This window comes from Benincasa hispida, chromosome 3 (assembly GCF_027475165.1).
Source record: "Benincasa hispida cultivar pf3 chromosome 3, pf3_genome.v1.1, whole genome shotgun sequence".
NCBI lineage: Eukaryota > Viridiplantae > Streptophyta > Magnoliopsida > Cucurbitales > Cucurbitaceae > Benincasa > Benincasa hispida.
The window spans coordinates 55,705,850-55,732,364 of NC_143480.1; the positions used below are offsets into that span (position 1 = coordinate 55,705,850).

The window sequence follows — 26,515 nt, forward strand, 5'->3', positions numbered from 1 at the left end:
ATTTAAAAAATATATACATATTAATTTATACCGCTAAATTTTAGGATTCGTATAAATTTAAACTTTGAAATAGTAATTATACTAATTTAAACTATAATTTTTATAAATGTACTAATTTACAACATCTATTATTTATCGTTTGAGAAAACTTCTATGAAACTTATAATTGTATTAAATAAACTTCTAAACTTTTATACATGAATCAACCTATGGTATATTTAATCCAACTTCTCAAGTGTTTAATTTTGAAAATAAGTCATTTTTTAAAAAAACATTAACATGTTTGGCAAAAGAGTTTAAATAAAAATGACTTTTTTTTTAAAAAAAAAAATATAATAAATCCAAATAGATCATCAAATACTTAGTCAATATTTCTTTTAACAATTATTCATGTGTTTATTGCAATTATCCATTTTGTAAAACTGATATTTGAAGATCTACAAGTTTGATAAGTAATACATGAGTGAAACGTAATTAATATCTAAATTGATTGACTTATGAACATTTAAGATTTTAATGGACTCAAATTATAAATTTTACACGATAATAATCGAACGAAACCAGGTATAAATGGATATACTTATAAAATTTTAGTATCTAAATGGATATTTGAAAAATTGAGAGATATAAAAAATGGAATTATTTCCACTCCTACTATGTAGGATGTGTTGTACATTTTTTAAAAATAAAAATAGAGAAAAAAAAGGATTGATGGGAAGAATTGGAACAAAATTATTTTTTTTTTGCTCCTCGTTTTAAACAAATGAAGAAAAAGCTATGAGAGAGAAAATGATTAAAAAAGAAAAAGAAAAAGAAAAACATGTACTCTGCAACCCAAATTATTCATGTCTCAAATTAACCATTTTTCCGACACTCTTGTTTTTGCACATATTTGTTCTTTTTTTAATATATATTTTCACATATTAGTTGAGATTTATCGTTGAATTAAAATATGGATGTCTCATAGAGATGTCTAATTTTTTTTTATGAAAATGAGTCCGGTAGGATCCCATCCCGAACGGAACGGAAATTTCCCGATTAGATGGAGAATTGGAGAGAGTGGGAAAAAAATTTTCCCTTGAGCTAAACGGGGGCAGGCACGGGAAATGCATTCCCCGTTCCCACCCCGATTAACTTTTACATATTTATTTAGTATAGTTATCTAATATTGTGTTGTTATTATTATTATTATTATATAAATATTACATTTAAATTTCAAATTTGATTATTTATTGAGAAACATAATGAATATGTTTAAATTTAGATTATATATGTGAATAATTTGATTTATATTTATTTCTTTCTACTAAAAAAATTAATTAGTTGTTTTAGACCAAAATTTGAGTAATTTATCTTTAAATTCAAATAGTATTTAATTAAAATTTATTCACATTAGTGATTTAAATTAATTGACTTTTTTTTTTAAAAAAAAAAGAAAAGGTAACGAAAAAAAATTTCCTGCAAGGAATCCCCGCCCCGATCCCTGTGGGAAATTTCACGGGATGGGGAATGAAATGGGGAGCAAGGACGGGATGGAAAATAGCATCCCCGGCCCCGCTCCGCCTCGATCTCTTCTCACTTCTATAAAAATATCGATGAAAATATTAATAAAATAACAAAATTTTGGATATTTTAAAAAAATTAGAGAGAAAAATAAAAAATACGAAATAATAAATAAACGTTTTGTATTCTTTTACCAATTAAAATATTTATTAATGTATTGTATTTATATTAAAAATTCTTTATTAATGAAATATTCAATTCACATGTCATGATTTATGAAAGGTAGAAATATTAATAAAAATATACCATAAAGTTTATATATATTTATTTATTTACTAAACCTTTTTGTTTCATTAACAATCATTTAAATCCTTTTTTTTCTAAACAAATGCTAACCCACTTTCTTTGCAAAATCATATAAAAAAGGATTTAAAAAGGATTCAACTATTGTCATATATAAGATGACCAAAAAATAAAAACATTTTATCATTTATGTATATTGACGTAGCTAATAAATAATGAGTGACTGAATTAAGAGCGAGAAAAACCATTTCAAAGTATTTAAAAGAGTTTATGTAAGATATCAGGATCAAAAGGATTCCTTAATTTTGAGTCTATTATTTAGATTTCAAAACATTACATTTTTAGTTTTTAAATTTCGAGTTTAATTTCAATTTAGTTCATAAATTTTAAATGTTATCCTTAAAATTTGAATTTCGTTTCAATTTGGTTCTTAGGTTTCAAGATTTATACTTTTTTGATATCAATATTTTTTTCACTAAATATTCACTCCAGTCCTTGAAATTAATGTTTATTAATCAATTTAAAATGATTTTAATGTGAAATTTCAAAATCAATTTCAATAGTGATGAAGAAATAGTAAAATTTAATTAATTATAATATTTTAAATTTCTTTAAATTAATTAATAAACATTAACCTTTAAAGCTAGTGAAAATCGATATTAAAAATATAAATCTTAAAATTTGGAAATTAAACTAAAATCTAAAGAAAAAAAATTATAGATTAATTTGAAATCAAATTAAAAATTTTAAGAACTACGAAGATAACATTTTGAAATATAGAGATCAAATATGGATGTCAAACAAATTTTTTTTTTCAATATTTTAAAACTCTAGAATCAAAAAGAACTATTGTGAAGAGCAAGAAAAAAAAAGGTAATTATTCTTTTTTCTTTTCCTAAAAAAAAAAGATGAAGTTTATATTTTATTAAAAAACAAGAATCTTTTATTAAATTAAACTCAAGGCTACAACAATTATTTAGAATGTTGTGCTTTAAGAAATATCTTTTCCCATTAAACCAACACAAAACCACTAACTCAATAGATATGATTATAATAAGACACGTTTCACATTCTCTATCTTGCTTGTCCCAATAACAATCAACCTTTCTAAAGGAGAAAAAAATGTCTATGAAGTTAGTTTTTAACTTTTAGGTGTTTGTTTTATAATATCTTTGGCCATGTTAGGTAAACTATTTAAGATTTATTTAATATCTATTTACTTTTTTTTTATATTAATTTTTGAAAATTAAGCCTATAAAATTATTCATTTCATCTTTAAATTTATTATTTTGTTATCTATTTTTTTTTTACTAATATTTTATAAAACAAAATAAAGTTTTGAAAATCAAGACCTCATTTGAATACCATTTTGTTTTTTAAATTTAAATTTATGGATACTATTTCTATCTCCAAATTTATTTATTTGATATATACTTTTCACCGATGGTTTATAAAAAAATCAATCCAAATTTTGAGAATTAAAAAAAGAAGAAGTAGTTTTTGTCTTTGGAATTTGGCTAATAATTAGCTAAGAATTCAACCATTATATTAAAATAAAAAATTGGATGAAATAGGCTTAATTAAAAAAAAAATGGTTACCAAACAGATCTTAGATTTTTGTTTATAGTTTTTGGAAAAATTATGGTTGTATCCTCACAAATTTCATAGAATGGTTTTTTATCTTTATTAAATAAATACTTGAATTCTTAGTTTAATTCCGAATTCCAAAACAAAAATTTTAAAACTATTTTCTAGTTTTCAAAATTTGGCTTAAATTTAAAAAATACTCATAAAAAATTAAATAGATGAAAATAATGCTTATAAGCTTAATTTTATATATATAAAAAACTAGTCCATTTTTAAAGCAAACCTAAAAAAAAAAAGTAGTTTTCAAATTATCTTTCAGAATAGTTTTTATGTCTATAATATTAAAAATTTATGTATTTTTTTTAATAAACGTGAAAAATTATTCCTTAAAAGGAATTTGAGAGGAGATTTTTTATATTCCTATTTTACCCTTATAATTTTTCATACAATTCTTAATTTTTCATTGTCATAACTATTCGAGATGAAGTGATCATAAACGGAGTGATACATTTTTTATGCATGAGTGTGATCTATAACATAAGTTCTTAACATCACGATCGAACAGTAAAAATATAATTGATCGAAAATTACATTTTTCTCTGTCTTTATAATTAACTCTAGATTTTCAACTATATCCAACATCTTTTATATTTATAATCAATCAAACAAATAAAAGACATATATATAGAGTCTTACCAATTATATCTATTTTATATTCATTAACCAAAGATTTTTAATAAACAAATAACAATAAAATTCCAAAACTAGAAAATGGTTATAAGATCCATAGTAGCATTAAGCAATTTGTAAATTGGAGCTCGTTTCTTGATTCTTCATTCATCTTCAACGGCGTTCACTTCTTCTTCTTTACCCCCAAAAAGAAAAAAAGAAAATAAAAGGAATCTTTGATTGCCGTTTGTGGAAATACTCTGTTCACACCCATGCAAGAAATCCGCCATTGTTAGGGCTATAAGAGTCAAATTTCACCAGTTGTTTCAAATCCCAAAACCAGGTTCTGATTACCGCCAGTTTATTCTCAATCTTAGGGGCGGCCACCCAACCCCTCGAAGCAGATTTCTCTCTTTCTTCGATTTTCTCTTTATTTTATCCACTTTTTTCTTTCTCCCCCCAGAATGAATAGTCATTCTATCGAAGCAATTCCTCCTGTTCCAAATGGCCCCTGGTTTTCCTTTCTTTCTCCTCTCTTCTTGTTTCTATATAATAATTTCTTATTCCACTTCCTTCTTCTGTTCCCACATCCTCATCTTCTTCTTCTTTCTGACTTCTTACCTTTTCCTAAGTTATTGTTACTTGTTTGTCTCTGATTTCTCTTTTTTCAACGAACCCCATTTCCATTTCTCTTCAATTTTTTATTCTTCTGCTTTATAAAGAGCGACCCAGATCGCTATTCTGCATCCTTCGATGTTTTTCGTATCTGGGTTTTTGATTTTGGGTTGAATCGTTCTGTTTTGAGGTTAATTTTTTTGAGTTCTGATGACGATGGAAAGGAGAGCGGTGAATCGAGGGAGTAAGAGAATTGGGCATGTGAAGAAGGTTCGATATGTTAAAAGGGATATTAAGAGGAGGAAATGTAGAAAGATCAAACGGTCTGTTCCAGTAGTTCCTATGGCGCTTCAGGAACTGTTTGTTTCTTGCAGGGAAGTCTTTAAAGGCCCTGGAACTGTTCCACTGCCTTGTGATGTTGAAAAGCTCTGCTGCATTCTTGGTATAATTCACAGATTGAATCTATTTTCATTTTTTTCATTCATCCTTTTGATTCTTGGACTGTTTGATTTGTCAATGTTCTAAAAATTTCTTGGAAATTAGCTTGGTTTGTTCCTGTTGATCCTTTGATTTCTTTTTTGTCTTTACATTTTTGGCTAAGTGACATGGTTTGGAAAGTTCTGAGGTTCTAGCAGCATTACTATTTCTGGCTACATGCTTATTTTATAGAGCAGCAGTGGATTTTTTTTCCATCATTCTGTTTCTTAAGCTATTTCATGATCTTCCCTTTACTGATTTGTGATATCACATCATGCTTATATGTTAATCTCACCCCTATGCTCTTGAATTGTTTATAGGATTCTTTAATTTTAGACCAGTGATGTTCAAAAAACCCAAAGAGTCAAAAAAATCGATTAACCCAACTCGCGGTTTGTGTCGGGTTATCAGTTCATTTGGATTGGTTCAAATAAATGAAAACTTTATGGGTTGGGTTGGTTCATGGTTAACCTAAATACCCAAGCCAACCCAAACTAATTTGAACTTATCATTAATTTTAAATTGTATAATTTTTTGTACTTATGGTACAATTATATACATATATTTATTTTATAGTTTCATTTCGATAATTTATTCTTTAATAACTCTTAAAAACAATTTTTTTTTAGCACCTTAGAAAGAGAAATTGAGTTGTTAGTTTTAGTTCAAAAAATAATTAAATCAAATTTTTATATATTAACATTTTACTTTTTTTTTTTTAGAACAAACATTTAAATAAATGACCCCGAGTAATCCGAATTAATCCAAATCAAATATTTTATAGTTGAGTTGGGTTCATTTTTAAATAAGAGTTATTTGAGTGAAGAAATTTACCTTATGAATAATTGGATTGAATCTAAAAAGTCATTGAAAGGGAAAAAAAAGGAAGGATTTCTTCTCTTGTGGAAGAGTGGATTATTTTATAAATTTATAGAGATAAACTTGTTAAAATTATCTTTCTGATGCATTACGTTTTTTTTTTTTTTAAATTTTAATAATAATATCACACACTTCAATGCAGCAACATTTGATTGAGTGAACTTGAAATATTTGATCTTTTTTTTTTTCTTAGCCTCGTGGGACATATTTGAGCCACATAGTTTCTGTTTAACTAGCAGATTTGAAGTATTAAAAAACAAAGGGAATTTGGGGGAATCTATGGTCACCTCACGATTCTCAAATAGAGAATAATGAGATTATGGAATAATAATAAAAAAGCTAAATTATAATGATACTTGAACTTTGCCATTTTTTTCAAACATACCTGTATAATTTTCGAACAAATTTCTGTTTTTAGGTCGGTCACACATCATTTCAAGTCCTAATTTTTGTCTAAATTTTTAAAAGATTTAGTACTCTAATGATAGCTTTGAAACCTTTATTGAGAGGTCAAAGGCAATATTGCAATTTTTAAAAGTATAGGGGTAATTTTGAAGAAAAGGGAAAGCTCAAGGTTATTTTTTATAATTTGACCTAATAAAAAAAAGTAGCAGATTTGTAGGAATAGATTCATCTGCCTGATTAGTATAGTATTTGTTTGCTTACATCGTACACTCAACATACAGCTCTCTCTTTCTCTCTACAAATATTTGTTTATGTTGTGCTTTGTTGTGCCATGGGGGCACATGAGTGATAAGCATCCTTTGATAATTATAATTGTTTCCTTGCTGAAAAGATAACATAACACAATAGAATATGAGGGATTCTGCATCTAAGCACATGGTTTTTTGGGAGAAATTGTAGGGTCCAGGAACATTGGATTTAGAACTTCTGTACTCTGTATTGCTTAGCTTATACATAGTTAAATATTGACCAAATTCTTTTTCTTTTGTCAACGCTGCAGATAATATGAAGGCAGAAGATGTTGGACTTAGTAGTAATTTGCAGTTTTTCAAGCCCAATGTTCCAGTCAAAGGGTCCCCTAGAGTAACATACACAACCATATACAAGTGCAACAATTTCTCGGTAAGCATAATGTAGTACCTCTCAGTAGTTCCGGGCTGCTTTTCGTCTAAAGTGACCCTTGTTATATTTAAAAGGGCAAGCTTTAATAAACTAGAGATTAGTCAAATTAATATAAATCATGAAATTACTCAGGTGCATCCAAGTTGAATATAAGGAAAGCTTAAAGATCATAAGATACATTAGTCAAAGTGCACAGAATATATAGGGTTGTACTGAGGGCTAGTGGTCAAAGGAGCAAGTTAATAAATTGTGAGATTATTGTTAACTGGTTAAAGCATATATCTTCAATCAAGAGGTCGGAGGTCCAAATCTTCCGTTGAAGTAAAATAAAAGAAAAATTATTGGACAATACCTATAGTGAGCAAGCTTGTGAACTACAATGAGGGGTAAGTTACAAATCCTGAAAAGCTAAATATGTACAGTCAAGAGTACACATTTATAAGCCGAGATCATACCACGAGCGAACTACAAATCTAGCTGAGCTGTGTGTATATTCATTCTCTATAGGATATGTAACACCTATTATTTCAATTTCCAAAATATGTTACAACATTTTATTGCTTGGTTCCAAATTTCTGATGGCTTATTTTTTTCCCCTCTTTATTACAGTTGTGCATCTTCTTCCTCCCAGCAACTGGTGTAATCCCTCTACACAACCATCCAGGAATGACGGTTTTCAGTAAGCTTCTGTTGGGGAAAATGCACATAAAATCTTATGATTGGGTTGATCTAACCAACAGTGATGATCCTGCCCAACCTTGTGAAAGTGAGCACTCTGAAGTTTCTTATTATAAAATATGAAATTGTTGGGAACAATTCTTGTTGTTGACTATGAAGTGATGGTGGGTTGTTTTTGTTCTGCAGAGAGATTGGCAAAGCTGAAAGCCGATGCTGTCTTCACTTCACCCTGCAGTACCTCTGTTTTGTACCCAACATCAGGAGGCAACATCCACTCATTCACTGCTATAACACCATGTGCGGTGCTTGATGTGATTGGACCACCTTATTCCATGGAGGACGGCCGAGATTGTTCTTATTATAAGGAACATCCCTATGCCTCTTTTACAAGTAAGTTTCAAATCATGTTCATTATTTAATTACTTAAGTTGACTTTATGGTACTTGAAATTATGCAAAAAGGGGCTGCTGTTTTGTTTGGTTGTGTATTCTGGAAATGACCTTATTTGAACAGATCTGTTCTATAGGTTATATAAATGTGTCATTAAGTTCTAAGATTGTGTGTTCTGGAAAACTTTGTTTGGATACTTGTTTTCACTAGGTTGTTTCGTGTTTGGAAGCGATTTTGAATGGGTAAAATCTATAGTAATCCTTGTAAAGTTGGAAAGAAAAAAAAAAAAACTGTTTTTGAAAGTGACCCTTTTTTTTGTCATGTGGACTTTTTCAGATAGTGAAATTTTGACAAGGTCATGAAAGAATACTTTGGTGGGACGTTGTTATTATTTTATTATTTTAAAGGGGACTGTAATTCTTATTTCAGACTTTTTCTCCCTAAAATAAAAACAAGAATTGTCTCTGAAAACCACCCTTTTTCCATACTTTATTATTTTTTTTTGTTGATGTCATGGGGATCACCGGTTAATACGTCTATATACTAGTTGAACTACGCTAGTTTCGGAAGGGAATTGTTTTTGTTAGGAGATTATGTTTAACGATAATTAATATGCACTTCTTCTCTTGAAGTCAAAATTTGCTGTTATTTTATGTGTTACGCTATTCTTATTGTGTTAAATGTTTTGTAATGCAGATGGTGAAATGGAACTGGGAGAAGAAGAGGGTGAGGGTTATGGATGGTTAGAAGAGATTGAGGTGCCAGAAAACTCTCAAATGGATGGAATAGAATACTTAGGCCCTCAGATTGCTGACATTTAAGCCTAGTTTTGTTTTGTTTAGTTTGCCTCACATTCGTTGCCTCCACTTCATAATCACCTTCTCCTTCTTTATTTCTTTCTTCTTTTTCATTACATTTTATTTTTTTGGGTTAATTTTTTTTTTAATCTTTTGACTGTAGAGAGTGCCTCCAAAAGCCAACTTCTTTTGGTTGTTGTATATAAAAATGGTACAAAGTTGTAACTTTCAAGTCTTCTCCTTTTCCCCCCTCCCATGGATGTTTGTTGAATTTTTCTTGTTTCAAGAATGAAAGAGTTTCTTCTTGTTCTATTTAATCATTTGATGTAGTTATGGTGTAAATTGTTTAATAAAATCTTGACAGAAGTGTATTCACTCAACGAGAATTATATTAAAAAGAGTTAACAAAAATATTAAATTAGTAAATAAAAATTTTATGTTTTTTAAAATGAGTTAAAATGTTTATTATTTATATTATATTCATATGGATTGGTATTAATTTTTCAATATCGCCTCCCACCCCACCTCACCCAGACTTACTCAAATAATTTTAAGTCGATTTTAAATCAAAATCACGTGGTAGTAGTTATAAGTCACTAACGAAATGTAAAAATTGATTCGTTTATAAAAATTTTAACGTTTAAATTTATATAAAACAATTATTAGTTTGAAATCTGAATTGATATGACAATAATATTTAGGGATATAAATTCATTTTTCCATGAATTTTATGTTGAACAAGGTTTTTCAAGGTAATAGTCAATATAATTATTTGAAGTAATGTTTCTATTGACATAATTGAGGGCATGTTTGGCTCATGTTGAGTTGAGTTGGTATGATAACTCATTTTTGGCCCAATATTAATGTTGGTGGAGTTGAGTTGTATATTTTACTAACGCACTCTAACTCTCTCATTTTCCCATGTTTTTAATAGTTCCACCCATTGGCCACTGTCACACTCCGAGAGCTAACTCTGGGTTCTAACAACCACCTTTGATGACAACTTCGGTGACTAACCTCAGACTTCGACAACCACCTCCAAGACAACTCCAATGGCTAACTCTGGGATCCGACAACCATCTCCAATGACAATTCCGACGACGAAAATCCAGATTCCTACAACCACCTCCGATGACAGCTCCGACGACCAATTCCAAGCTCTGACAACCTTCACGAGACCAACTCTGACAACCTTCACGCGACCAACTCTGACAACCAATTCTGGCCTCTGACAACCACATTCGGTGACTTAACTCCGACGACCACCTTCGCGCTACCAACTCCATCGACCAATTAGCTTCGATAACAAACTCCGATGACCAACTTCGATAACCACCGTTATAGACTCCGACAACCACCTCCGACTAGAAACTCCGATGAAAATCACCTTCGATGATCACCTTTGAGTGGGCAACTCCGACGGCCAACTCGAGGCTTCGACAACTACATTCGACGACAAACTTTGACAACCAACTCTAATATAACCTTCATGCAACTAACTTCGGATTTCGATAGTCACCTCTGACTACAATCTCCAGCGAAAATCATATTCAATGATCAATTTCAATGACCACTTTCGCCCGACCAACTCCGGAATTCGAAAACCACCTCCGATGACAAACTTCGACAACCAACTCTAATACACCTTCATGTGACCAACTTCATGCTTCGACAACCATCCCTGACTATAAACTCCAACAAAAATTATCTTCGATAATCAACTTCGACAATCACTTCCGACTACTATAAGACTGATGACTGTTAAAGTATGTTGTAGGGTTGTTGATTATATAAAATATATTATTTTGTCTACATTAAGTGCAATATTTATACGTAATGAATTCACATATCAAACAAGTGTTAAGAATATTTAGACAAAAAATATGTATGTATTTGAAAAGTATGTAACATATAACCAAAAAAAAACCATAAAATGAAAATTCTTTTCCTGAATCATTTTCAAGCAATAATTAGTGAAAAATAGAGATTTGTTCTATGATGATCCTCTAAATTTAGAGAAAATGAAAATGAAATTGTTGAAGAAATGTGAAATGTGGTGACATTCCATTGGTTGTTACGATGATGGGGGAGATTTAATTAAAAAAAAGTCATGACATAGTAAAAATATAGAGCAACAATTGGAAGAAGAAGAAAAAGAAGAAGATGATTGAAATTCATGGAGAAAAATTAGCTAGAATCAAAAGTTTTGATTTCGCTTTAGTTTCTCATTTTATTTAACCATATTTCTACAAGAAATGTAATGGGTTAATGGTTGTTCATAGCTAAAAAAAAAGGAAAGAAATAAATAAAAGTTATAAAAATTAAAAGAAAAAAAATTTGTAATCCATATTTTATTCAAACAAAGATGGGTAAAATTATTGAATACAAAAGTTTCAAAACAAAAATAGTAATCATAAACGCATATTATTTAGAGTTCAAAAAAATGCATTGGATATCCAGACATATGAACTCAACTTTGCCCCTCAAATGCAGACATATGAATTGCGAACATCCTCTCAACTTAGCGTCCCAAACAGTCCCTCAGATATCATCATTATCCTATGATTCATTACAATCTACAGATTTACCAATCTTGTTTTGACTTTTCCATAACATGAGAGTTAAGTCATTAAACTTTAGTATACATTTACTTAAAAGTTAAAAGCATGTTATCTAATAAATTAATAATCACCCCTATGCTAACTGTTTTTAGTTCATCTTTTGAGTTTTGATTACAAAAATCATACCCAACCAAAATAAAGGAGACATGAATACACCTTGGCCTTTTTATATAATGTATGGTATATTAGGTTTAATAGATAAGTGGACCCAATAAAAATTTTTATGCTATTAAAACTTACACCATATAAAAAAAAGTTAAAGGAATCATTAGGCTGCACCTAATCCTATAATCTCCATTTTTATACACACAAAGAAAAAACCGTCATGTGACAGTCTCTTATCGGACAACTTCCTGGACGACACAAAAAGAGGTGTAGCCCAGGAAGCACCCAAATATTTTCTAAAAAATTATAAGATATTGTATGCGATGTAGGTAAATTATTTTTCCAACAAAAACGTTTTATTTTCTTAGAGTTGAATATCGTTTACCTAATTCAAATTTTAAAAAAATTATTTCTTAAAAAAATTTTCCACAAACTTTGCCCAAGTTAGAAAATGTCCCCTCTTCAAATATTATCTCATTTGTCTTCTTCACTAACTTCTAGTTAAAATTTGCTAACATGAGTATAATTCAACGAATATAAAGTTTGTACTATCGACTTTAAAGTTAGAGATTCGAATTTTCACCTCACATATTGTTAAAAAAAAAAACTTGTTAAAAATTGGACTAAATTTTCTCAAGAATGATCACAATCCTTTATTCTTTTATCTCTCTTCATTTTTTTTTTCTTTCTTCAAAAGTCAAGTAATTTTCTTTTTAAATGAGACAGAGATACATATTTTGCAACTTTTTTTTTAAAGTTATATTAATATTAGTTGACAAATGAAAGTCATTATTAATATCTTTCATGTGCACTCACAATTTTGTTGCCAATGTTTAAATTAAAACCTAATGGAGATATAGATATTGGGTAACAATTAAACTTTTGTTCTTAAATAAAAAAAAAGTCCAATTGGATAAATTGGATTAAGTAGATCAAATAATAAAATATATTTTCATTTTATATAATCAAATTGATCTAAGTATTTGCATTTTTTTTTAAAAAAAAGTTTTTCTTTGGATCAATGATTTTTCTCAAATATAATTGAATTGAAAATATTTTGATTCCTAAAAGAAAGAAAAGGAAAATACATAATAGGAGAAGGGATTGAAAGGATAGGGAGTCTAAGAGTGACCATTAAAAGATGAATGGTAGTAGATGAAGATTGGATAACTAGTGAGATTGAAGAATGTTAAGCCTTTTTTTTTTTACTTCACTATTTAAGAGTATTAAAGTCCATAGTCTATGAAGAATATTAAAATTTGCAACTAAACAATTTAAACTTTATTAAAGTTGATATGTAATAAGAGATTTTAATTGTATTTTTCTTTAGAAAAAAAGATTTAAATAATATATTTGCTCCTAACTAGAGGTAAGAATTTAGGGACAATTGCAAATATAGCAATTAGACCCAAAGTTTTAGTAGATATAGCATAATGTAAAAAAAAATACAAATATGAAAAAAAATTAGATAATCTATTAGGGATAAATCATATCGTCGGTAGGAGTTTACCAATGATAGATTACAACGCTCGTAAAAGACTATTAATGATAGAAGTCTGTCACTGATAAACTTGACTGTATTTGTAATTTTTAAAAATGTTTTTATACACTTGGTTATTATCCCTAAAAATGCAATCCATTGCAATTACTCATGAATCTTATGTGTTTGAATTATAATATTTTTAAAGGGACGTTTTAGACCACAACTTGCCTTAGGTGGAATGGACTATTATAGCTCACTCAATATTTGGATCTCACATTATAATGGTTGAAGGACTTCTTTGAATTGATTAGTGAAAAAAATGTTTTTTTTTTAAAAAAAAGTCATTTTTATTTAAACTATTTTGATAAAAATTATTTAAAATATACTCTAAAAGTGTTTTAAAAACTATTATAGAAAAAAAAAGGAGTGTTTCAACAACTATTTTGAGTTGTTGTCAAACACTCCAATTTTTTATAAAATAACTTATTTTCAAAATTAAACACTTGAAAAGTCAAACCAAACACCTTGAAGTTTCTTTTTGTTGTATACAAGTATTTTTGTTAGAACGATGATATTGAAGAATAATAGAATAATTTTTTATTATAGTTCTCTAAAAAATTATAGATAATATAATCACGTTTTGTTATTTTTTTTCTTTTATTATAAGGTTATAAGAAATCTTTTGCCTTCTTTTATTATAGATAATTTTTTCATTTGACCGACCCCTAATTTAGAAATCTAATAAAATGGAAACGTTTGCGTAGAACTCATACTTAACTATTGTAAAACAATTTGAAAACTCTCTTTTATCTATTGTGCTTACTAATAACAATTCTCTCTCATAATTTGTAATCGAGGCTAAGTCTGACCCTACATATAGAATATTATAACCTACAACTAACTCAGTCAAACTATCAAAAATGTTTTTTTTTTTTCTCATAATATGAATGAATAAAAAAATTGAATGATTCAATAGAATTGAGGCAATTAAAGATTTTGATGCTTCATTATTAATGAATCACTACTTTAAGTGTCTAAAGCAATAATATCACCACTTTAGGTCTAAAGCCAAATCTCAAAACAAAAAAGCAACTCTCTTCCACAAAACAAGTAGATTTGGACAACTTGGGAGTGGGTAGCATGGAGGGACACTTAGCACTTTGGCACAATATGAGGTCTCCATTAGTTGACAAAAATACCCTTTGTATCAAGCATGGGCCATGTCAAACAAAGGGGTATGCTTGTCTTTTCACACCCTTCAACTAGGTCATAAAGTCCCATCCATGGTTCATGTAGGGCATAGCCCTTTCATTGTATGGACCCTCCTAAAACAACATCAATATTCCAATCTTTCATCAAACTCTTCTATGGTACAAATATTTTTTTCTTGAATATCATTAATTTCTCTCCCCATATTCCTATAAAAATGTTTTCATTTGAAAGTGAAAGATGAGTAGAAATACAATCCCAATAGATTGATTATTTTTTAGGTTAAATTACAAAAATTATCCCTAAACTTTACACTTTGGGTAAAAAATGCTCTTGAAATTTCAAAAGTTAAAAAAATACCCTTAAACTTTCAAAAATAGTTCAAACAATATCCTTGTTGTTAGTTTTAGATGAAAACTGTTCAAGTTTTGTTTAAAAAATACCCTTAACTTTATAAAAGTTAAAAAATATCCTTAACTTAATAAAAATTAAAAAATACCTTCACCGTTAGTATCAAACAAAAATTGTTAATTAATTCTTCGTGACAAACAAAATGTTCTTACTAATCAATTTGTTTGAAGTTTTCTTAAGTTCGAAAAAGTTTGAAAAAGTTCAAAAAATTCAATTTAAAAATAAATTAAATAGATATCCTCACTTTTTTCATATAAGTACCCTTATATATATATTTTTTTTTAATTTTTCAATGTTTAGCTTATACCAATGTTCTCAACAACCAAAATAAAAACAAAAATTTTAAGTTAAAACATAAAATACCACAAAATTTTACAAAATTTCAAAATCAAAATCTCCTTCTGAAACATATCAAAACGATAAATAGTCAAATAAAAAAATATTTGACTATTTATCGTACATATAGGTACTCTCATATTTATTTTAATTTTTCAATTCTTAGCTTACACCAATTTTCTCAACAACCAAAACATACCAAAACGTTGTGACGTCGAAGGCCCCCCCATGAAGCGTCTTGGAGAGCAAATTGGAAGGAGTGTCTTTTCATGCATGCGTATCAAATGGAAAGTGATGCGGTGCTGTAGGGTAGGACTGCAACACTTGCCTAGCAGACTGTCTCTATGAATGACGTGGGGCACAAGTGTCGTAGCATTTGTGCAATGTTGTGCCTCCCTTTATTTGATTTTACCATTTTACCTCCCGTTGCTTGCTATTGCTCCATTTAAGCATGAATTGCATTTGAAACATCCCGACAACATATTTTGCTCGATAACCGATCTAAGAACTAAAATAAATATTAAATTCCTAAGAACCAACATGATTTAAGCTAATACTTTTTTTATTTGACTATTTATTATTTTGGTATGTTTCAAGAGGAGATGTTGATTTTGAAATTTTGTGAAATTTTGTGTTATTTTATGTTTTAACTTAAAATTTTGGCTTTTATTTTGCTTGTCGGAAAAATTGGTATAAGCTAAGAATTGAAAAATTAGGAGAAATATGAGAGTAGCTATATGAAAAAAATGAGGATATCTATATAATTTATTTTAAAATTGGTTCTTTTCGAGCTTAAAAAAACTTTAAACAAATTGATGGGGAGCATTTTTTAATATATATATATTTTTAATTTTTAAGGTCATTTTTGTCATGAGGAATTAATGGTTTTTGTTCAAATACTAACGGTGGGGTATTTTTGAACTTTTATTAAGTTAAGGATATTTTTTAAAGTTTTGAAAGTTCAAGGATATTTGTAAAACAAAACTTTAATGGTTTTCATCCAAAACTAACGGTATTTTTTTATTTTTTTTTTGAAGGGTTAAGGGTATTTATGAAACTTTTGGAACTTCATTTTTTACACAAAGTGTAAAGTTTAGGGGTATTTTTTATAATTTAATCCATTTTTTATTTTAATGTTAGTAAGTTTAATTAAGAATATTTGAAAGTGATTTTGAATGGGTTAAAATCATTTTTTTTTTTTTTTGGGTTCAAAATCACTCCCAAACATATATTTATTCATTTCAAAGTCAAAATTATAAATGTTTGGTTTGAACGAATAAAAGCAAGTTTGAGAATGATTTCGAATATGCTAACAAGTGATTCTAACTATTCAAAAATTACTCTAAATTATGTTCAAAATATATCGTATTTAAGAATGTAAAAGGAAAGCTATTCTTACCTACATCTAGATACCTTAATGTCATAAACATGTATATCACAAAGTAATTAACCATTTTTACTGAAACTCTTACCTTGATAGTAACAATTTATAATTGTCAGGAATTATTTATTATTGACAATAATATATTGTTACTAAAATTAATAATGACATTTTTTTACAGCATTGTTGATACTCTAACCTCGATGTGCAATTCAACGACTAAAAATATCCGTTAAGAAATCTCTTTTTATCTTTTGGTAGTTAACTTGCATAGTAGTAAACATGTATTGTTCAAGTTCATCAACTTAAGAAAAAAGGTAAAAAAAAGAACAAGGTCAAACAAATTAGAATTCAACTAATTAAAAGAAATCTAACTAAAGATAGTAATTGAAATTCAAAACCTAGTAAAAAAGGAAAATATTAATTGTTTAAATCTGTTTGGTAGATTCTAAAGTTTGAGATAATATATATTTATATAATTATGTCAATTAGGGGAGAATTATTGTCCAAATACCCTTAAAATAGGTGAAGTTTATTTATTTACTTATTAGTCTATTTAAACAAGTGGGTCATGTATTTCAATTGTTTTTAATAAAAAAACAGAAAGCTGGTTGAATGTCTTTTTTCAAGTCTGTTCATCTATCTTTTATTTCCATTAATTATCAAAAATTACAAAACCCAAACTTTACACTATTTTCATAAAGCCTTTTATTTTATTTTATTTATTTATTTTTTATATATATTTATATATATACTTTAAGATTTAAACACTACTTTAAATGTTCATTTTGATTCATATACTTTCAACTTTAGTTCATCTTGGTCTCTCTACTTTTAAAATGTTCATTTTGATCCTTATACTTTCGACTTTTGTTCATTTGGTCCTTGAACTTTAAAAAAAATAACCATTTTATTCCCTTGAAATAAAAATAGAAATAAAGGGATCGAAATAGGTAGAACCTCCTCAGGGAATATAAGGTTTTCATGAGGCTGATCTTGAGCCGCCATCCAAGCACGAATACCTTCGGGACTAAAATGAATATTTTTAAAGTACAGGATCATAATGAACCAAAGTTGAAGGTATAAAAATTAAAATAAATATTTTCAAAATATATAGACCAAAATATATTTAAATTGTTTTTAGTTATTATGACATATTTTCATACGTCTTGGTTGGATAACATATGCAATTTGATCTGTCACCGACACATTAAATCCATAATTATTGGTAGTGGTTTTTATTTTAGTTTTTCCTTTAAATGTTTATTCATATCACATGCATCTCTAACTTTTTTGTTTTTATTTTATTTTATTTTTTGCCAATTGCTCTTTCAAAAATATAATTTAACATTAGCTAACAAATTATAAGTTTAAATCTGGTTAAATTCTTTAATTTTATGTTTATTTCGTCTCTAAATTTTTAAAAAATATCTATTAACTTTTAATTTTGTATCTAGCAAATCTCTACATTCTTAAAATATTTAATAAGTGTATGAATTTTTATTTTTTATCCAATAGATCTGGGCCATGAAAAATTTAAAATTAATTGATCTATCATATCTAAATTTGATTTTTATGTCAAATAAAATCATAAACTTTTGATGTCTAATAGATTCATGAATGTTCAAAAATATCAAATAGTTTTTTTTTTTTGTCTATAAATATCGAGTAGGTTAAGGAATCTTATTACACACAAAATTAAAAATTTAGAAATATATTGAACACAAAATTAAAAGTTTAATGACATATTAGACACTTTTCACTAATGAAGGATCTATTAGACACAAATGGAAAGTTTAAAACCTCGTAAACTTCTAAAAGAAGTTAAAAATCACTTTTGATTTTTGAACTTTCATGATAATAACGATTGAGTTTGTATACAAACTCGTTACTCACCCAACCATTAGATTGAGATTTACATATCGGAATCTTCTCCATTTGAGTGTTCATTAAATCTTAATAGCATTTTTCACGATTGAAATTAAAATCGTTATAAATTATAAAGTTAAAGGACTAAATTAATATTTATTAAAGTACAATGATTAAATTGTTATAAATTTAGAATTACAATAAACAAATTATTATAAATTTATAAGTACAAAGACAAATCATTATAAATAATAGTTCAAGGATTAAATCATTACTCTGTAAAAATTTGATAAAAAAATTAGGTACAATATATGAAAACCACAACGTCTATTAATGAGAAAGATTTTAAATAGTAATAGATATATTAATTTTGTTATTGTTGTTATATCTCCATTCATAATTTTACAGATCATTGAATGTTATATTATTTTATTATAATTGTACATATGAAATCATCATTGAGCTATGTTCATGTTGTTATTTAATCGAACATTATTAATATAGTAAACAATGAAATGAAAATGTTATGAAAATATTTTCATATTATCGTAATACTAGAAGAATTTAGTAATCATCAACAATAGAGAGATTATACATTTGGTGTGAAAACTTCTTTCAATAACTTTTTAAGAGAGATTGATTAGGCATATGAGTATAAATAATTACAATCTATTAACCATTTTAGTCATAGGATCTCGTTTCATTTTAGTCTATATACTTTTAAATATTCAAATTTAGTTCTCATATTTTTGATATAATTCTTAAAATTACTCCCTGGTATTAGTTTATTGCCAACTTTACAATATTAACAAAAAAAAAAAAAAAAAACCCATAAATCTTGGAAATATGATATTGTATCTTTTCTTGAATTGAAATAATTATCATTATTTAACTTAATTCGATAAAAAAATAGCTTTGAACTAACACTAAAGACTAGTTTTAAAATATATAAAGAATACATAAATTAAATTTAGACATTTAAAACTACACAAACTAAAATGGGATGAGATTTGAAGTATAGGATAACTATTTCTTACCCTAGGTTGAAATTTATTTAAAAGAGATATATAGATAGACATAGAGAAAGATTTTACACGTGAATTTAAGAAAAGAGTCCCAACACATATCTTTGTTCAATCCACTTCAATCATAAAAAAAAAAAAAAACGATTCAAAATGCTAAAAAGAATAAAAGGTATAGTATATTTGTTTATTAATTAAAAAAAATTCTTTGGATATTTTGCTATCATAACTTTTCTAAAATCATATCATATTTTTATTAATATTTTGGTAAAATTATGATTTTACAATTTTATTTTGGGATTGAACCTTCAACCTTTGTCAAAGTGTTGAGATAGTTTAAACGTTGTGTAAAAGAGAAAAGAAATGGACAGTAACTGCAAAGTTGGAGTGCAACGACAATGGCAGAAGGAGAGCAAAAGAAAAGGCGGCAAAAGCAACAGACTTGGAAGCCAAGGGACCACTCTCTCCCCTTCTTCAGCCTCCCCTCCATTCCAAAATCTGACAAAAAAAAACCCACAGAATTCCAAAGTTTAATCACACCCATTACGAAATCAAAGCCTCTCTCATTGCTTTTCTTCTCTAATTTTAAATTCACTTCTCCAGTTTCTTCGATTATATTACACACAGATGGAATAAAGAAGACCTACTCTTTCTTTTTCTACGGGAATCTTTCATCCCCTTTTGCTTTTTCTTCCCAGTCAGAGCTCGCCTTTTGTCTTTAAGACCATCTGATGACTGCTGATAATGATGATAATTGATAAAGAACATCCATTATCGTCTTAATTAACTTAAAACTCTAACTGGGTAGGATCCATTTTGCTCTGAAATTTCTTTACTCCCCTACTTTTGTTTTCTTCATGTTTGAATGTGGGGAAAATGAACTAATGCTGTGTCTGTTTGTGTAATTTGTTGTTTTTGACATCTGGGTTTTGATGTATTTTTCTGTACCCATGTCACTAAATTGTCTTGGAGTGTATTATTAATAGTGAAAACTGATTTCTCTTTGAATGGTTTCTTCTGTAAAATCGTGTCAGTGAGATTTTGTAGCTTCTTCTGGGGTGTTCTGTGGATGTATGGCTCAAACTCTTTTGGTTTTACTCAAATGTGCTATCTGCAAAACCTGAGGTGTTTCGGCTTCAAGTGTACTTTCTGGGTCTTTTCATGAGCTTTTTGCTGGGTTTGAACATGGCAAAGTGTCAGATTGGTAATAGAAACTGTGGTTTTGCTTGTTGAGGATCTTGGAGTTTTGTGGTGAGTTACTTCATATTGAAGGCACAGTCGACTTCAGTTGGTTGCTTGTTCTTCATTTTCCATGAAGTGCTTGAGTGTTGATTTCAGTTAGCTGAACCTACATCTCTTGGCTGTTGGTGAGAAAATACAGTTCTCAAGATTGCATGTTGGTATGTTCAGATTCTGAAATTCACATTTTACCTTACTTGTCGAGGTAAATAGGTTCTTGTTTCTATCTGTTGCTTTTTTTCCTTTTATGCTTTTCTAGACATTTGAAATCACAGAATCATTTCCCTCATCATTCTACATTACTTTTCTCTCTCCCTATGGCCTTTGTTAGTTGGGAGGATTTTGGCATTTTTCTTCTGGACATATTGAGTTGTTCACATTTTTCTTTGGGAAATTTCTATTCTGTTTTCTGAGAATATTTTATGTTAATTCTGCTTGTTATTATATGCTTACTGGCACTCCTTGAATTTTTTTTGCTCCAGGGTATCTGCATTTAGTACTGAACGTCGGGTTTAGACGTTTTCGACTGAAACGACTTGACTAAAGAACAGTGTCGATGCGATACAAGCAACTCCAATTTACTGGCTTCTGAAATCTAGTTCACTGTCATCTTTCAACTGGTTCTGTTCGTAGGACCAATGGCTCAAGTACTTCATTATTCTGTGTATCTACTCATTCTCATCCTTTTTGTAAGAGTCAATCTTTCGCAGCAATTTCAATTGTCACAGACTCGGACACTTTTAAGAATACAGCAACTTCTGAACTTCCCAGCTGTATTGAGTAACTGGAATTATAGCACAGATTTTTGCAACTTAGAACCAGATTCCTCTGTGACTGTTGTATGCTATGAGGGAAACATGACTCAGTTGCATATAATTGGCAAGAAAGGAGCTCTTTTACTACCTCATAACTTCTCAATGAAGTCTTTCATTAATACCCTTGCTAAGCTTCCAGATTTGAAAGTCCTTACATTAGTTTCTCTTGGTTTATGGGGGTCAATACCTGGTAAAATTGCTCATTTATCATCACTGGAAATATTAAACATGAGCTCTAATTTCCTATATGGTGCCATCCCTCCGGAGATTTCGTTGCTGTCAGGCTTACGGACGCTTATACTTGATGATAACATGCTTGCAGGACAGCTTCCTGACTGGTTCCACGTGCTTCCGCTTCTAACCGTTTTGAGCTTGAAACACAACATTCTCAATGGATCATTGCCCAATTCACTGAATGAGTTGGAAAATCTTAGAGTTCTTTCACTTTCACATAACCATTTTTATGGAGAGTTGCCTGATCTCAGCACTTTGACCAACCTTCAAGTACTTGAATTGGAAGACAATGGTTTTGGACCTCAATTCCCTCAACTTGGCAATAAGTTGGTTACTCTGAAACTGAGTAAAAACAAGTTCAGATCTAGTATCCCTGCTGAAGTTAGCTCCTTTTACCAACTTCAACATTTCGACGTCTCTTTGAATTCTTTGGTTGGGCCATTGCCATCAGTATTCTTTTCTCTACCATCTCTTTCCTATCTCAATATATCAGGGAACAAGCTCACAGGAATGCTTATGGATAATATTTCTTGCAATGATGAACTTAAAGTTGTGGATTTATCCTCAAACCTCTTGACCGGAAATTTGCCGGAATGTCTTCTAGCAGATACGAGGAACAGGGTTGTCTTATATCCCAGAAATTGTTTTGTCACGGGAAAACAACAGCAGCATCCAGTTTCCTTTTGCCAAAATGAAGCACTAGCCGTGGGCATTGTACCTGAGGAAAAGAAAAAAGAACGAACACGTAAGGCAGTTCTTGCGCTGAGTATAGTTGGTGGCATTGTTGTAGTGGTCATTTTACTTGGTACAGTCTATTTACTAGTAAGAAGAAAGAATGAGAAGAATACAGCGAAGAAACCTCCAACAAATTTAATAGTAGAGAATCCATCTGCTGGGTACACCTCAAAGCTGCTCTCGGATGCAAGTAAGATCATTTTTCTCGTCCACCTTTCGTTTAGCTGTTCTTCAGGTTTCGAGAACAGGGTGTACTAGTTCTTGAAAGCAAAGACATTCTCTCTACTTGCACAGGCCTCCACAAACCCATGTGTGAAAAGAGAAAAATGCTATTTGGCAGTTTAAGCAGAAACTTTGAGATATTTGCACTAAGCTAACCATAGATAAAATTTGGGTTTAATAAACACTCAACCAATGCCTTGGAGCTTAAAACTAATCAAGCTTACCAAACCAAAAAGTGCAAAGGATATATTAAAGAGTCTGTCTTTTGCAGGACTCTTACCTTCTCACTTGGTCAAAATGTTCCCTCTTGACAGAGAAACTATCTGAATTGAGAGCAAAAACTTTGCAGGACTACTATTTTAAGCTTTGATATTTTGTTACTATTCTTATAGTATTCTACCCTATCAAAATTAGTTAAAAATCGGTCAGAAATGACTATAACATCTATAACTTTCTGCCCCTAGTTGACGACATAAGATCCCAATAATAAGCAATAATATATATAAGGTGTATAAAACAATAGCTTTGAGCTTCATGAGGATGCTTATTTATTTACTTTGTTAAGTACCATGACTAAGGTGAGAAATGTAGTAGCTAACAAGCCCCTATGCATTTTGATATATTAGCTTACAAAAATCTGACTCTGTGAACTTTGCTTCTTTCTTCTTCATCTTCAGGGTATATATCTCAAACAATGCAGTTTGCACCACTTGGCCTTTCAACTTATAGAGTGCTCTCGTATGAAGAGATTGAAGCTGCTACTAAAAATTTTGACTCTTCTGCTTTCATGGGTGAAGGTTCTCAAGGACAGGTATGACAAAATCTAAAATCTTAGACATCATTACACCGGTATGACAAAATCTAAAATCTTAGACATCATTACACCACTCTTTCATTTTGAATAATACTCGACTTTGACTATTCTACTTTCTTGGACGAAGGCTCATAGTAAGGTTTTATTTATATAGTAGCTTTAATCTTTGTTCATTGTCAAATCACTGATTAACCCAAAAACTTAAACTGATGGGTGAAGGTAAATTTAATATTATATCATCCAATACTCCTTCTCACTTGTAGAATTTAATATTATATCATCCAATACTCCTTCTCACTTGTAGACTTGAAATATGTAGAAGTCCCAACAAGTGAAAATCAATATTATATAGGGAGGAAATAACATTGCAAGGTTTGAACGTAGAACCTCCTAAACCACCTCCTCTGATACCATGAGGTCTCCACTAATGGGTAATTATAGTACAAGAAAAGAACCAACTAAGGGAACTAAAATGGAAATATTAATAAAAAATACTAAAAAATAAAAGAGTAACAAAAAACAATTATTATATACAAATCTACATTCATTACACGCACTGTTTCTTCTATAACTGAATATGGGTTTGCAGTTTTTCTTCTTCACTCAATAAACAAACTGGGTTATCAGTTATTAAAATCATATACTCCTTTATGGTATGCAATTTTTTTTTTTTTTTGTGGATGAAGTGCTCTTGTACACTTCGTCTCTTGCATTTTTGGTCGGTTTACTAAAAGCTGTATTCATCATAGACTTTGTCCTTCCTTTTTTGTCATCAGATGTACCGAGGTCAGCTGAAGGATGGCTCTTTTGTTGCCATTAGATGCCTTAAAATGAAAAGAAGATATAGCACACAAAACTTCGCGCATCATATAGACCTTATTTCGAAACTCAGACACCGCCATTTGGTTAGTGCTCTTGGACACTGCTTTGAGTTGTACTTGGAAGATTCAACTGTTAGCAGAATATTTCTCGTCTTTGAATACGTTCCTAATGGCACGCTGAGAAGTTGGATATCTGGTACTCTATGAAAACTGTTTGTTTGTTTCTCATAAATGGAGATGGAAATCACCAATGTTCATGCTGACTTCATTTCTACATTCTAACTATTCAAGCTTAATGCTACATATGTTTTGCACACAATGCATTGCAGGAAGACACTCGAGGCGATCGCTTACTTGGACACAACGTATAGCAGCAGCCATAGGAATAGCAAAAGGCATCCAGTTTTTGCACACAGTTGCGGGCGTATATTCGAATAACATTAAAATAACAGATGTACTACTGGATCAAAATCTTGTTGCAAAAATTAGCAGCTACAACCTTCCTCTAATGGCTGAGAGCATGGCAAAGGTACAACAAAGAAGTATTTTTTTCAGCTGTGCAGTCTATTCACCTCCTTGGCCCTTTTTGTTCTCTTTAGTTCGTAATGGCCCAGTTAACTTCTCAGGTCAGTCGGGGAATTTCTTCCGGTGGATCCAAAGATTCCAGTGGCCATGAAAGGTTGTCTATGAATATATTTAATGTATATTCACCCTTAACTTAGAAGCAAATAAAAGTATTATATGCACAAAGTTTCTGAGACTGAAGCATCATAATTGGTGGTACACTAGCATATTACGGTTATATAAAAACATGGAATGAATTATCCAACAAAACAACTCTTTTTCATGTTTTTTCCCTTCCTCTGGTCCTCCCCCAATATTGCTCTATGAAATTGACTCCCAAATTTGACTTGATACTTCACAGGATCAATCAAGAAGCTCAATCTGATATCTATGACTTTGGAGTAATATTACTAGAAATCATCCGTGGGCGAGCATCCAAATTGAAAAATGAAATTAATGCTCTAAGAGAAAAGGTAGTAGAGATTACTTTGCATTTCAATACTTCAATGTGCGTGCTCGCGTGTTGCGTGTGTACATCACCTACACAACTTTCAGTTGGAGAGTAAAAGATTCCAACTCTATGAAATTTATTTATGAATATGTCAAAGTAGACATGTTTTTTTATGTTATATTCAGATTTTGATGTTTCTCAACGTATGCAGTTACAAGAAGCTATTTCATCGGATAGCGTTGCTCGAAAGAGCATAGTTGATCCGAGCATTCAAAACGAATGCTTAGATCAATCATTAAAGACAATGATGGAAGTTTGTGTCAGGTGTCTGCTCAAGGATTCAGTAACCAGACCTTCCCTTGAAGATGTCCTCTGGAATTTGCAGTTTGCTGCTCAGGTTCAAGATGCGTGGTGCGGAGAATACCGTAGCAGTGACGGGTCTCCCGTCTCCCCTTCTCTACCTAAACTCTCAATCTGCTAATTCCCACAAAGAGGTTCATTTATTTTATCCATCTCAGTTCTTGGATCTTCATAGACTCTTTCTGCTGGCATGAGCTTCACTCTGTTAAAACAACAGTTTGGTTGGTTTAGTCTTGGCATTGTTAATTACTCTTCAAAATTAACAAAGTTTAGTTTGAGCTTCAAAAAGGTGACAGGAGCAAACATTGTAGTTTAAGCTTTTAGTCCTTGAACTTCATATATATTTTGGTCCATGTAGTTTATTCAAGTCGTTGGATATAGTGTAAAAACAAAAATTTAGCTTATGCATATGTTTTATTCTTACTTGATGAGTAGATGAAGCCATTCTAGATGTTAGATTTCAGAAATAGAATTAGATCCATATTTTCGAGTTTTAGGAACCAAGAACATCAAACATTTTCGAGTTTCGAGATAGCGTTTTTTCTGCAAATTGTAGTAAATTTGTTGGTTAGAAAAAAATGAAAATGTCTTTTTATACTTGAATGATGAGGCAGATCGCTTTTGCGAGAGATAGAAGCGATTGATTATAAAAGAATCTTAATAGATTTTTAAGATTCTTTAAAAAAATTTTAAGTAGTGTTTGGTCGAATAGATTGTGATTAAATCAATTAAAGTCATTTTTAAAAAACAAACTCGTTTCATACCTATATTAAAATAAATTTCTTACCGGCTTTGAGATTTTCTAAAATCATACACATTTTAGCTAATTTATTCAATTT

General features: G+C 29.8%; 2 protein-coding genes across 4 annotated transcripts; both read left to right on the forward strand.

Moving 5' to 3' along the window:
* The first annotated feature begins 4,194 nt into the window (after nt 1-4,194).
* Nucleotides 4,195-9,301, forward strand: LOC120074715 (plant cysteine oxidase 2-like). The gene is made up of 5 exons (XM_039027936.2): nt 4,195-5,119; nt 6,998-7,119; nt 7,729-7,885; nt 7,984-8,187; nt 8,884-9,301. The coding sequence occupies exons 1-5, from the start codon at nt 4,888-4,890 to the stop codon at nt 9,006-9,008; spliced, it is 840 nt and encodes a 279-aa protein (XP_038883864.1). The 5' UTR covers nt 4,195-4,887; the 3' UTR covers nt 9,009-9,301.
* Nucleotides 9,302-19,776: 10,475 nt separating this feature from the next.
* On the forward strand, nt 19,777-26,099 carry LOC120073805 (Leucine-rich repeat protein kinase family protein). Of its 3 annotated transcripts, none has more exons than XM_039026656.2 (9): nt 19,777-20,225; nt 20,456-20,865; nt 21,143-22,634; nt 23,344-23,477; nt 24,257-24,497; nt 24,631-24,830; nt 24,928-24,980; nt 25,227-25,338; nt 25,528-26,099. In XM_039026656.2, exons 3-9 carry the CDS (start codon nt 21,299-21,301, stop codon nt 25,795-25,797), a joined length of 2,346 nt encoding a protein of 781 aa, XP_038882584.1. In that variant the 5' UTR covers nt 19,777-20,225; nt 20,456-20,865; nt 21,143-21,298; the 3' UTR covers nt 25,798-26,099. The 3 variants fall into 3 exon arrangements, with proteins under 3 accessions (XP_038882584.1, XP_090167566.1, XP_038882586.1); XM_090311440.1 differs by having other exon boundaries at nt 20,456-20,821; XM_039026658.2 differs by having other exon boundaries at nt 19,873-20,821.
* Nucleotides 26,100-26,515: the final 416 nt, after the last annotated feature.

Coding starts and splice junctions, on each gene's coding strand:
- LOC120074715 (XM_039027936.2), top strand. CDS start 4,888: ATGACGATGGAAAGGAGAGCGGTGAATCGAGGGAGTAAGAGAATTGGG. Junction 5,120..6,997: donor AAAGCTCTGCTGCATTCTTG/GTATAATTCACA, acceptor TCAACGCTGCAG/ATAATATGAAGGCAGAAGAT. Junction 7,886..7,983: donor TCCTGCCCAACCTTGTGAAA/GTGAGCACTCTG, acceptor TTTGTTCTGCAG/AGAGATTGGCAAAGCTGAAA.
- LOC120073805 (XM_039026656.2), top strand. CDS start 21,299: ATGGCTCAAGTACTTCATTATTCTGTGTATCTACTCATTCTCATCCTT. Junction 23,478..24,256: donor GTGAAGGTTCTCAAGGACAG/GTATGACAAAAT, acceptor TTTTGTCATCAG/ATGTACCGAGGTCAGCTGAA. Junction 24,498..24,630: donor GCTGAGAAGTTGGATATCTG/GTACTCTATGAA, acceptor AATGCATTGCAG/GAAGACACTCGAGGCGATCG.